Raw genomic sequence first — 13,636 nt, 5'->3', positions numbered from 1 at the left:
CCTTTGCCCATTTTAGGGGCACCTGGGTAGTTCAGTTGGTTGAGTGTCCAACTCTTGGTTTTGGCTCAGGTCATGATCTCAGGATCTTGGGATTGACCCCCTAGTCGGGCTCCATGCTCAGGGTGGAGTCTGCTTGTCTCTTTCCCTCTGCTCCTCCCCCTTCTTGTTCTCTCTCTCTCTCTCTCAAACAAATAAATAAATAAAATAAAATAAAATTAAAAAAAAAAACAACAAGAACAAATCATTTGCCCATTTTAAAATTGGGTTATTTTTCTTTTTATGATTGAATTGTAAGAGTGCAAGTACAAGTTCTTTATCAGCTATAAGATTTACAAGTATTTTTTTAATGGTGTCTTTTCAAGTACAAAATTTTAAAGTTTTGATAAAATTAGCTTGTCAATGTTTTTAAGCTTTTTTTTTTTTTTTTTTTAAGACAGCAAAAGTCGGAGGGCAGAGGCAGAGGTCAAGGGAGAGAGAGAATCAAGCAGGCTCCACGCTGAGCACAGAGCCTGACATGGGACTTGATCTCACAACCCTGAAATCATGACCTGAGCTGAAATCTAAAGTCGGACGCTTAACCAACTAAGCCACCCAGGCCCACCTCCCCCCAACTTGTCAATTTTTTAATGCTTGTGCTTTTGGTGCAATATCCCAAGAAATCTTTCTCTAACCCAAGTAAGAGTTTAATACTTTTGACTCTTTCATTTAGGTCAGCAATCCATTTTTAGTTGATTATTGGTTATGGTGTAATCAAACATGATTAAAAAAATCAACCATCTCTAGGTTGAACATTCCACTCTTCCAGGATGGGCAGTGCTTAGAGCCATGCTGGGAATTGGATGAAATAAGTCTCTTTTCCCTTCAGTATCTCTTATTGAAATTGTTTGCATTCTTCTGCCTTCTACACTTAATCTCATTCTGAAGTTTTTACACTGGGGTAATACACTGGATCAAGTGAGATTCTGGGTGTTGGGCAGTTGGTCTTTCTTTTGTGCAGTGGGATATGGTGATTGAGTGAGAAGAGAAGTACGTTACAGGCCTTTCCTCAGCCTGTTAGATCAAGTCCATGTGGGAAGGAGCACTTATGGAATCAGGGGGCCTGAAATTATGTTCGGAGTATCCATCATGCTCATGCTCACGGTCCCCACAGAATGTCTTCCTATCCCCAGGTCCATGTACCCAATTTGAAGACTGCTGTTTAAAATTCATGTCAAGTGTTGGCACGGTTGGGGAGAAATTGAAACCCTCATGTATTGCTGGTGAAAATGTAAAATAATATAGCATATGTGGCAAATAGTCTGGCAGTTCCTCAAAAAGTTAAACATAATTACTGTTATCACCTAGCAATTCCACTCCTAAGTGTGTACCCAAGAGAACTGAATATGTGTTCACACAAAAATCTGTTACACAAATGTTCATAGCAGCATTGTTCATAATAGCCAACAAGTGGAAATAACCTGAATGACCATCGACTGGTTAATGGATGAACATGTGGTCTATCCATACAGTGGAATAGTATTTAGCCATAAAGAGGAACAAATACTGATGCATCCCACAACATCCCAAAGCATGCTAAATGAAAGAAGCCATAGACATAAAAGAGGACATTCCATTTATATAATCAGATGTCTGAAATACGTAATTCCAAAGAGACTGGAAGTACATGATTGGTTGCCAGAGGCTGGGAGGAGGAGAGCATAGAGAGTGACTGCTGCTGGAATTCTTTTTGGTGGAGGGGCAGTGATGAGGATGTTCTGGAATTACGCAAGTGGCGATGGTTGTACAACTTTGTGAATGTACTAAAAAACACCATAAAATTTAACTTTAAAAGGGTGAATTTTATGGTGTGTGAATTATGTCATTTAAAATAATGGAGGGGTGTCTGGGTGGCATAGTCATTTGAGCAGCTGATTCTTAATCTCAGCATTGTGGGGTCAAGCCCCATGTCAGGCTCCATGCTCCACGTGGAGTCTGCTTGAAATTCTCTCGCTGCCCCTCCCCCCCCACCTCTCAAATAAATAAATCTTTAAAAAAAATAATGGAAAAGTTCCTTATTTTGGTGCTTCTTTTTCCTCCTTATTTTAATGCTTTGTTCTCCCTTTTAGTCATAGACATCTCAGCATCTTTTCAGAGGTAGGCAATGCACAAATCAATTCGTTAAGGAAAAGAAAACTATCCTTGCTGGTCCCAAATCCGGCCTTGGACAGTGTGTTTTGTGGTGGTTTGCCTTTGCCATGTCTCCTTATCAAGCATCACATGATTATAAGGGAAGACAGGACACCAAAGTGGAACTGAAATCAGTGAAATAAAGTTTGTTTCATTACAGCTTGCCACTGTACATTTTAGTTCATATTTACCTCTTTTCCTTTTCTCTAATCCGTGAGCCTTTTTGCCAGTGCTCCCTGCATCTTCCCTAGATGTTGTGTTGACTTAGACTTTTTCTTTAGCAGAGAAATAGAGTTGGGAGGGTATCTCAGGGTTGTGATTAGCTGGTCTTCATCGTTGTGTTTGATTGAAAAATTGATATGACTGGAGGTTGGAAGCAAGCATTGCTGCTCGTAAATGTTTCACAGTGCTATTGATATTGTAAAATGGTTTTCTTGTTTAATCGTAACAAAAACACAATTTACTTTCCTAGGACTTAAGATGTCTTCAACGGCTAGGCTTCGCAAAAGACAATATGGAAGATCTTCAGTAGCTAAAAGGTAAAGTGAAATATTCTTTAAATATGTGTATTGGTTTTTAGATGTTCCCAGGTTAAAATAGCAAAATTAGATGAAGACATAAATGCAGATATCAGGATTTAATTTTAGCAGTTTTGCTGATCTTACTTTAATTTTAGTTTACATAATTTACAAAATGACATTTTTTCAGTCTTCTAAGAGCTAAAGAAATGCTTTCTTTAAACTTTTTATTTTGGAATATAGACGTATAGGAAGTACAGTAAATACTTGTTTTTAAATATTCACACAACACTGAAATGCATAACACAAAAAAGTGCAAATCTTCTATAAGCCCACTCCTGAGCATTTGCCACTGTTAAGAGCTTAGTATGTACTCTTCATGCTTTTTGTTATATTGCTAGAGAAACTTGTGAACAAACTAACTTCTTAATTTTTACATGTTTGTGGGTAGTCTGCAAACTTAATGGTATACTCAGCATTTTACCTCTGCAATCATCAAAACAGTTACCATCAGATGTTTGTACTTTTTTTCCCCCTGCACTGTTGTTTTTAGACATTACTTATAGACTTTGTGGCCTTTGCTCAGAGCCTTGTTACTCCCAGAGAGCTGGGGTTGGGCCCCTGGGACCCCACTGTGGCTTGCTTCTCAAACTTAGGGATGCCTAAGAATCAACTGAAGAGCCTGTTAAAATGCAGATTCCCATGCCCCAAACCTGCTGGATTTTGAAGTCTTGGGCCCAGGGGGATGCACACTTAACTACGCAGCTCAGATGACTCCTGCTCTCGGTGTTGGAACCACTTTAAGAATCTTGCATCTGCAAATTGTTGGTCCCAGTTATCTGAGAAACTTTGCAACCTGCTAAGCCTAGCTACACCTGGCACCCATAGCTGGTTGTGTTTGGTTGGAGTCAGGGTGCCTGTAGGTAAAGCCAGTGTGCGTACTACTGTAGGTCTGTGTACACACACCAGTCTCTTAGTATGGTCCCCATTATAGCCCTAGTGGCCAGCTTAACTGCCTGCCTGATAGAGAGCAGGCACTCCTCGCATAGCTGCTAGTTGGTGTTGAGTGATTGAATGAACGTGTATTTGCTCTCCACTCCCATAGCACATTTGAAGTGGTGAATAAGCAGCAGTCATAGACTATAGCCTTATACCAAAGGAAGGTAGGGGGAAAATGTAAAAGGCAGACAGAAACATTAAAAGTCATAGATGTTTTGGACCATGTATTAGTTTTCCACTTCTGCCATGTCAGATTATGATACATTTAGCAGTTTAAAAGATTACATTTGTTACCTTACAGTTCTGTAGGTCAGAATTGCCACCTGAGTCTCACCAGCCTAAAATCAGGGTGTCAGCAGGCTGTGTTCCTTTCTGGAGAGGTTATAAGAGAGCACACATGACCTTGCTTGCTCAGAATGTTGGTAGAATTCAGTTCCTTGCAGTTGTAGGACTGAGGTCTCCATCTCCTTGCTGGCTGTCAGCTGAGGGCCATTTGCAGCTTCCAGAGGCCACTGGCATTCCTGGCTTGAGACCCCTTCCTCTGTCTTCAGAGCCAGTCCCTGTGAAACTTCAGATCTCTCCTCCAACTCATCTCTAACTGCAGCCCAGAAAGGTTCTCTGCTTTTGAGGACTCTTGTGATTACATTGGACCCATCCAGATATTTAATGTGGTACCCCCATCTCAAAGTCTATGTCCTTAATCACGTCTCTAAAGCCTGTTTGGCACATAAGCTAACCTGTTCACAAGCTCTAGCAGTTTTGATGTGGATGTGTCTGTAGGCCATTCTGCCTGCCATAGACCATTAGGACCAGTGGTCTCAGCAGTACCTGAGAGCATTGCTCCGTGATAGGATAGCATCATTTCTCTATTTCTTTAATTCTAAGATGTCATTCATTAAAAACAACCAAAAAAACCCTTTTTTTCAAACATAAGCAGAAGTAGAGAAACAGTGTAATATAATTATCTGTCCCCATTGCTTTATTCCAGTATTACCGACTCCTGGCTAGTCTTGGGTCTCGTCTTGCTCCTCACCCTGGCTTGAAATTATTTTGAAGCAAATCTCAGAGAAAATATTTATATATTTATATTTCAGTATGTAATTCTAGGAGCCAAGAACTCTGTTTTTATTACATAGTCAATGTTTACTAATATAACTCCCCCAAATCAATAATTTAGTATCATTAGATATCTAGGCACTATTTATATTTTCTTGATTATCTTATTTAATTTGAATTGAGATCTAAATAAAGCCTGCATTACATTTAGTTGACATCTTTCTTATTGGATTAAATATATATAACATAAAAATTACTGTTTTAATCTTTTTTTTTTTGAAGATTTTATTTATTTATTTGAAAGAGAGCTGTAGAGTACGAACGGGGAGGGGCAGGGGGACAGGGAGAGGGAGAAGCAGGCTTCCCACTGAGCAGGGAGGCTGACATGGGACTTGATCCCAGGAACCTGGGATCATGACCTGAGCCAAAGGCAGATGCTTAACCGACTGAGCCACCCAAGTGCCCTGGAACTCTGTACCTATTAAACAACAAGTCCCCTTGCCCCCTTCCCAGCTTCTAATAACCATCAGTCTACTTCCTATTTCTCTAAATCTGACTACTTTAGTGTTGTGTTCCACCCCACCTATTGATGGTGATGCTCTCAGCTAGGAATGCCTGAGGCACTCGCCTGGCCTCTCGTAACAGCAAGCTCCACTGATATTTCCCCCACGGTGGCCCGAGCTGTGATTGGACTGACCCTTTTGGTTCTTAATGTTCGCAGGATGCACCTCAGCAAAAACAATCAGAATTTTGAGGAACAGGATTTATTACTTGCAGGTCCTGGAGGGTATATGGTACAAGTAAGGTCCCAGGTAGAGAGACAGGGATAGAGGGAGGAGCTGGGGCTCTGACTTTATCAGGGTTTGCAGGTGGAATGTCTGGAGTTTTGAGGGGTCACTCATTATTGGCTAATTTGAAGCATTAGAGCAGAAATGAGGGCATGGGAGAGTGGAAGCAGGGTCACTCAAGTTATCTAAGTCACTCAGCATTTTTCTGTAAGGGGAAATTCATAGGTGATATAGGTCCTAATCTGGTTGTTTTACCTAGTGGCTGTCATATACCTGGCAATATGTTTATTCAGGATGATATCTTTGAAATGGATGTCTTGGCAATCAGAAGCTTAATGTCAGGCACTTACCCTACATTTAGTTACGTGAAATCATATAATTGTAATTATATGTGAAATCATATAATTGTACTTTTGTGACTGACTCATTTCACTTAGCATAATGTCCTTAAGGTTCATACATGGTGTAGCATGTGACAGGATTTCCTTCCTTTTAAGACAGCATAATATTTCATTGTATGTATGATGGTTAATTTTATGTATTAACTTGGCTGGATCATGCGGTGCCCAGGTATTTGGTCAAACATTGTTCTGGGTATTTCTGTGAGGATATTTTTGGAGGAGAGTAATATTTAAATTGGTGGGCTTTGAATAAAAGAGATTGCCTTCCAAAATATGAATGGGCCTCATCCAATCAGTTAAAGGCCTGAAGAGAACAAAAAACTTCCACCTCCTTCAGCAATTGAGAATTCTCCAGTAGACTGCCTTTGGACTTCATCTGCCGCCTCAGCTCTTGATAGTTCTTCAGCAGACTACCTTCAGACTCATAGCGGAACATTGGCTCTCTTGGGTCTCCAGCCTGCCACTTTACCCTGCAGATTTTACACGTGCCAGCCTCTGTAGTCAAATGAACCAATTACTTATGATAAATCTCTGTGCATACATCCTATTGGTTGTGTTTCTCTGGAGAACTAACAGATACAGTATGTATAAACCACATTTTGTTTCTCCATTCTTCCATCGACGGACGTTTGGATTGCTTCCACTTCTTGGCAGTTATGAATAATGCTCCTATGCACATGGGTGTGCAAATATCTCATAGATATTGCAGTTCGTTTGGATATATACCCAGAAGTGGGATTGCTGGATCATATGGAAGTTCTAATTTTCAATTTTTGAGGAGCTGCCAGACTATTTTCCGTAGCCGTTGCTCCATTTTATAATCCTGCCAACAGTGCACCAAGGTTCCAACTGCTCTACAACCCCATCAATGCTTGTTTCTGTTTTTTTGATAGTAGCCATCCTAATGGGTGTGAAGTGATATTTTATTGTGTTTTTTTTTTTGTTTTCTGTTTTTTTTTTTTTTTTAAAGTGATCTCTACGCCCAGTGTGGGACTTACAATGTAGGATTTACAATCCCAAGATCAAGGGTTGCATGCTCTACTGACTGAGCTCGCCTGGTGTGCCTTATTGTGGCTTTGATTTGCATTTCTTTGATGATTAGTGAAATTGAGTATCTTTTTAGGTGCTGATTGTCTGTCTGTATATCTTGTTGGAGAAATGTCTATTCAAGTCCTTTGCCCATTTTTGGATTGGGTTGTTTGCTTTTTTGTTGTTGTTGTAGGAATTCTTTGTATAATTTTGGCATATAAGACTGTTATCAGATATATGATTTGTAGATATTTTCTCCCATTTTATGAGCTGCCTTTTCACCCTGTAATAGTGACTTTTATTTGCAGAAGTTTTTAATTTTGGGGGCGCCTGGGTAGCGCAGTCATTAAAGCGTCTGCCTTCGGCTCAGGGCGTGATCCCGGCGTTCCGGGATCGAGTCCCACATCGGGCTCCTCCGCTGGGAGCCTGCTTCTTCCTCTCTCACTCGCCTGCTGTGTTCCCTCTCTCGCTGGCTGTCTCTCTGTCACATAAATAAATAAAATCTTTAAAAAAAAATAAAAAAAAAAAAAGAAGTTTTTAATTTTGATATAGTCCAATTTGTCTGTTTTTTTCCTTTTGTTGTCTTTGCTTTTAGTGTCACGTCCAAGAAATCATTGCCAAATCCAGTGTCATAAAGCTTTCCCCCATCTTTTCTTCTAAGACCTTAATAGCTTCAGGTCTTACATTTATATCTTTGATACACTTTGAGTTAATTTTAGTATATGGTGTAGGATAAAAGGGTCCAACTTCATTCATTTGCATGTGGATGCTAGTTTTCCCAGCACAGTTTGTTGAAAAGACTGTCCTTTTCCCATTGAATTGTCTGGGCACTTTCTAAAAAATTATTTAACCCTTATACGTGAAGGTATATTTCTGGGCTTTCTGTTCTGTTCTTTCCGTCTGTGTATCTGTTTTAATGACAGTACCACACTGTTTTCATTACTGTGCTTTGTAATAAGTTTTGAAATGAGGAAGTGTGAAACTTCCAACTTCATTCTTTTTTTTCAAGATTATTTTGGTTATTTTGGGTCCCTTGAAATTCCATATGAATTTTAGGATGGAGTTTTCAACTTCTGCAAAAAAGTCATTGGGATTTTGATAGGAATTGCATTGACTCTGTAGATTGTTTCAGGTAGTATTGACATCTTAATAATACTAAATAATCCAAATCATGAAGATGGGATATCTTTCCACTCATTGGTGTCTTCTTTAACTTCTTTCAGCAACACTTCATAGTTCAGTGTACATAGTCTTTGATTCCTTATTTTAAGTTTTTTTTTTTTTTAAAGATTTTCTTTATTTATTTGACAGAGACAGCCAGCCAGAGAGGGAACACAAGCAGGGGGGAGTGGGAGAGGAAGAAGCAGGCTCATAGCGGAGGAGCCTGATGTGGGGCTCGATCCCATAACGCCGGGATCACGCCCTGAGCTGAAGGCAGGCGCTTAACCGCTGTGCCACCCAGGTGCCCCTCCTTATTTTAAGTTTATTCCTAAGTATTTTATTGCTTTTGGTGCTATAGTAAATGGAATTGTTTTCTTAATTTCCTTTCATATTGTTCATTGGTAGTGTATAGAATTGGAACTAGTTTTTGCAAGTTGATTTTGTGTCCTATAATTTAGCTTAATTTGTTTATTGTTCTAATAGGTTTTTTTAAGTTGTTTTTGGTGCAGTGCTTTATAGGGTTTTCCCTACGTATATAACATCATGCCATCAACAGAGCTAATTTTACTTCTTTTCCAATTTGGATGCCTTTTCTTTCTTTCTCTTGCTTAATTGCTGTGACTAGGACTTCCAGTCTTATGTTGGAAAGAAGTAGTGAAAGTGGGCCTCTTTGTCTTGTTCCAGATCTTGGAGTTTTGAAAAGCATTCTCATCATTGAGCATGATGTTAGCTTTGGACTTTTCATATATAGCTTTTATTATGTTGAGGTAGTTTACTTGTATTTTTAGTTTGTAGAGTGGTTGTAGAGTACTTTTTTTTTTTTAAATCATGAAAGGACATTGAATTTTGTCAGATGCTTCCTGTATCAACTGAGATCATGTAAATTTTTCCTTCATCCTGTTAGTGCGTAGTATCACATTGATTGATTTTCATGTGTTGAATCATCCTTGCATTAAAGGAATAAATTGTGCTTAGTTATGGTGTATAATCATTTAAATGTACTGTTAATCCTGTTTGTTAGTATTTTTTGGAAGATTTTTGCAGCAGTGTTTATAAAGGACATTGATTTATAGTTTTCTTGCAGTATCTTTGGCTTTGGTATCAGGGTAATGCTGGCTTCATAGAATGAGTGGGAAAGTGTTCCCTTCTCTTCAAATTTTTGGAAGTTTGAGAAAGATCTGTGTTAACTTCCTTATTTTTTTTTTTATTTTTTTAGATTTTATTTGTTTATTTGACAGAGAGAGAGAGGGAACACAAGCAGGGGGGGTGGGAGAGGGAGAAGCAGGCTTCCCACTGAGCAGGGAGCCCGACGTGGAGCTGGATCCCAGGATCCCGGGATTGTGACCTGAGCTGAAGGCAGATGCCCAATGACTGAGCCACCCAGGTGCACCTGTGTTACTTCTTTAAATGTTTGGTGGAGTTTACCAGTAAAGCCATCTGGTTTTGACTGTTCTTTATGGAGATTGTTTGCTTTTGTTTGTTTTTCCTCTTGCTCTCCCAAAGGAAGAGAACAGTCAACAATGGCAAAAGGGAGCTGCAGAAGCAACAGTCAGAGCTGGCTTCATGCTCAGGAGAGAATGCAACGCCCCCTCCTCGTGGTTTTGGGTATTCTACACATTCAGAGAAACTTCTCTAGTAACAAACTATAGAAATGGTCCCTGAAAGTATAGTCTTTCATGGAGTTTTTAAATTAATGACTCAGTCTTCTTATTAGTTACAGATCTAGTCAGATTTTTTATTTGTTCATGATTCAGTCTTGGTAGGTGGTGTATTTCCAGGAATTTGTGCATTTCTTCTAGGTTATCCAGTTTGTCATGTACAATTGCACATAGTACTCTCTTTTCTTTAAAATTTATTTTTGAGAGGGAGAGAGCACCTATGAATTGGAGGTGCAGAGGGAGAATCCCAAGCAGACTCCGTGCTGACCCCTCGTGGGGCTCGATCCCACAGCTCTGAGGTCATGTCTCTGAGATCACAACCTGAGCTGAAACCAAGAGTCGGACGCTCAACCAGCTGTGCCACCCAGGCTCCCGCATAGTACTCTCTTATAATCCTTTTTATTTATGTAAAACTGGTAGTAATGCCCTCTCTTTTATATCTGATTTTAGTTACTTGTGTGTTCTTTCTTTTTTCTTTTTTAATCCAGCAAAAGGTTTATTGATTTTGTTGATCTTTTCAAAGAACCAACTCTTCATTTCATTGATTTTTTTTCTCTATTGTTTTTCTAGTCTTTATTTTATTTATCTCTTGTCTAATCTTCATTATTTCCTTCCTGCTAGCTTTGGGTTATTTGTTCTTTTTCTAGTTCCTTAAGTGGTAAAGTTGGGTTGTTGATTTGAGATCTTTTTTAATGTGAATGTTTACAGCTATTCATTTTTCTCTTAGCATTACTTTCACTGCATCTCAGAAGTTTTGCTATGTTGTATTTTCATTTTCATTGTCTCAAGTATTTTGATTTTCAGTTTTTCTTCAGGTGTTGATGTCTAATTTCATTCTACTGTGTTCAGAAAAAGATGCTTTTTATGATCTCAATGTTTTTTAATTTTTTTTTTAAATTAAGCAGGCTCCGCGCTGAGCTGGGAGCCCAACACGGGGCTCGATCCTGAGCCGAAGGCAGATGCTTAACGACTGAGCCACCCACGCGCCCCAGTGTTTTTAAATTTATTAAGACTTGTTTTGTGACCTAACATGGTCTGTCCTTGGGAATGTTCAATGTGCACTTGAAAAATGTGTATTCTGCTATTGTTGGGTGGAATGTTCTGTAATGGTTGATATCTCTTACGTCTTCTTAAATCTATGGTTCCCTCATTTTTTTTTTTTAATATTTTGTTATTGTTGAAGAAGCAGGTCCTTTGTCTTCTAGAGTTTCCCACATTCTATGCCAATTGCATCTTGTGGTGTCAGTTATTTTTTTAATTTATTTTTAAAGATTTTATTTATTTGAGAGAGAGAGAGAGCAAGCGAGAGAAAACACCACCGGGGGAGGGGCAGAGGAAGAGGGGGAAGCAGACTCCCCACTGAGTAGGGAGCCTGATGTGGGACTCGGTCCAAGGACCCTGGGATCATGACCTGAAGCTGAAGGCAGATGCTTCACCGACTGAGCCACCCAGGTATGCCTTGTGGTGTCATTTAACTTGTCTTTCTGCCTCTTGTATTTCCTGTAAATTAGAGGCAGATCTAGAGCTGTGACAGTATTCAGGTTCTTTGTTTTTGGCAACATAATTCATTCCATAGGTGATGTACACTTCTGGTGAAAAGAACCTGATGCCTAGGGGCGCCTGGGTGGCACAGCGGTTAAGCATCTGCCTTCGGCTCAGGGCGTGATCCCGGCGTTCTGGGATCGAGCCCCACATCAGGCTCCTCCGCTATGAGCCTGCTTCTTCCTCTCCCACTCCCCCTGCTTGTGTTCCCTCTCTCGCTGGCTGTCTCTGTCTCTGTCGAATAAATAAATAAAATCTTAAAAAAAAAAAAAAAAAAGAACCTGATGCCTAGTTGTCTTTCTGTATTTGTCGTTAGCAGCCATTGATTTTTGTCTAGGTCCTTTCATTTACTGGTTGTTGCAGGATGTTTGATAATTTTTTATTCCATTATTCTCTCATTATTTATTAGTTGGACTACTTCTATAATATCTCCTTGTAAACGGTTTGGTTATTCTGAGATATAGTTCCAATTGGAAAGAAAAATCATTCATCTTAAAAGTAGCTTTTTTTTTTTTAAGATTTTTTATTTATTCATTTGAGAGAGAGAGATCAAGTGAGAGCACGAGTGGGAGGTGGCGGTCAGAGGGAGAGGGACGAGCAGACTCCTCGCTGAGCAGGAAAGCCTAATGTGGGGCTTGATCCCAGGACCCCAGGATCATGACCTGAACTGAAAGCAGCCACTTAACCAACTGAGCCACCCAGGCGCCCCTTAATAGTAGCTTTAAAAGGAAAATACACAACATCAATTGTATATATTATTGTAAGAAGGATCCCTAATTTCATATGTGAAAAAGAAAAAGTGCAGGTTGTATATTTGAGAAAATACGGTAGTGATGGTCATAACTGACCTGGAGTAACCAACAGACAGACAAACGATGAAAGACTATTTCAGTTGTTAAAGAAGGACAAGATGGGTTTAGTACATTTTAGAAAGGCCCATTAAAAAAAGCTTAAAGACAGGGCACCTGGGTGGCTCTGTAGGTTGGGGGTCTGCCTTCAGCTCAGATCATGATCCCAGAGTCCTAGAATCAAGTCCCAAGTGGGGCTCCCTGCTCAGTGGGGAGTCTGCTTCTCCCTCTGCCCCTCCCCCCTGCTCATGCTCTCGTGCACTTGTGCTCGCTTGCTCTCTCATAAATAAATAAAATCTGAAGAAAGATTAAAAAGAAGAAAAAGCTTCAAGTGAAAAGCTTTGACACAACATTTGTGTGTATGAGCTATCTTATATCCCAGTCATGCTGCTTAATGAGATGTTAACGTGTATGAATCAACTTTCTTAGGTAGCACCGCTAAGGTTTTTGGAAGAAGATAGAGTAAAAAACACATAAGTAAAATTTTCCTAAGTCTATCTGTTTGATATGCTTGAAGTTTATAAATTTTCCCAGATTACAGGTTTGGCAAAGAACACTGTGTATCTAAAGAGTATTTGCTTTAATATCTGGTTATTTGCATGGAATATATAGAAGAGTAGAAGCACTAGCAATAATTTTTCCATGTTTATTCAGCCTGTCTCTTTCTTTCTTTCTTTCTTTCTTTCTTTCTTTCAGAGAGTGGGGGCAAAGGGCAGGGGCAGAGGGAGAGGGAGAGAGAGAATCTTAAGCGGATTCCATGCCCAATACGGAGCCCGACACCGGGCATGATCTCATGTTGCTGAGATCATGACCTGAGCCGAAATCAGCAGTTGGATGCTTAACTGACTGAGCCATCCAGGCGCCCCCCATATTGCTCATTTCTAATAAAGTTTTGAATCACTTCATCTTCATGTGTTCTGTAAGTATTTATTTAGAGCATGCTATGTATTGGGCTCTGGGTGAGTTGAGAAAGTATTATACATTTGAAGTTCATGCTTAGTGGATTTTGTCCAACAATTATTGGATCCCCATTTGGTTTTCACTAAAGCGCATGTTGAAAGGTTGCCAAACAGGTGTAATGAGTGGGGGGAATCCCTGATATCTTTTCCTGAAAAGATACTAAAGAGGAAGAAATGAGTAAAAAATAGAACTATCTATCGTGGCAGGGTATTCATGTCTCTCCACTTAGACACTGTCATTCATAGCGTTTTCTAGCACTTGGTGCTGGTTTCAGGTGAACAGCCAAGGCCTACGAAGAACCTGATTTGACCTAAAAGATCTCACTCCTGTTTGTCACCTGCTAGATGACTTCTAATTACTGGTGTCGGCATTTTTTTCCCTTTTATTTTTTCACTTATGTTTATAAAATAATAAGGGCAGAAATGGAATAAAATATTCAAGTCATTGAGCCAAATAAACATCGTTATGCAGAAAAAGCTGTTGAGGTTGCTGAGAATGAGTATCAGCTCC

General features: G+C 39.6%; 1 protein-coding gene and 1 pseudogene across 1 annotated transcript in view; one reads left to right on the top strand and one right to left on the bottom strand.

Moving 5' to 3' along the window:
* Positions 1-13,636, top strand: part of LOC125283291 (uncharacterized) — a 52,343-nt gene that overhangs the window by 18,366 nt on the left and 20,341 nt on the right. The window contains exon 2 of the mRNA XM_048223780.2: positions 2,639-2,705. Within this exon, the coding sequence (XP_048079737.2) occupies positions 2,647-2,705 (59 nt within the window). The 5' untranslated portion in view covers positions 2,639-2,646. The remainder of the gene's footprint in view (positions 1-2,638; positions 2,706-13,636) is intronic.
* On the bottom strand, positions 9,603-9,792 carry LOC113252558 (small nucleolar RNA U3; annotated as a pseudogene).

Source organism: Ursus arctos, unplaced genomic scaffold (assembly GCF_023065955.2).
Source record: "Ursus arctos isolate Adak ecotype North America unplaced genomic scaffold, UrsArc2.0 scaffold_19, whole genome shotgun sequence".
Taxonomy (NCBI): Eukaryota; Metazoa; Chordata; class Mammalia; order Carnivora; family Ursidae; genus Ursus; species Ursus arctos.
Note: the sequence above shows the minus strand (reverse complement) of the source record. Positions and strands in the feature narration are given on the sequence as shown.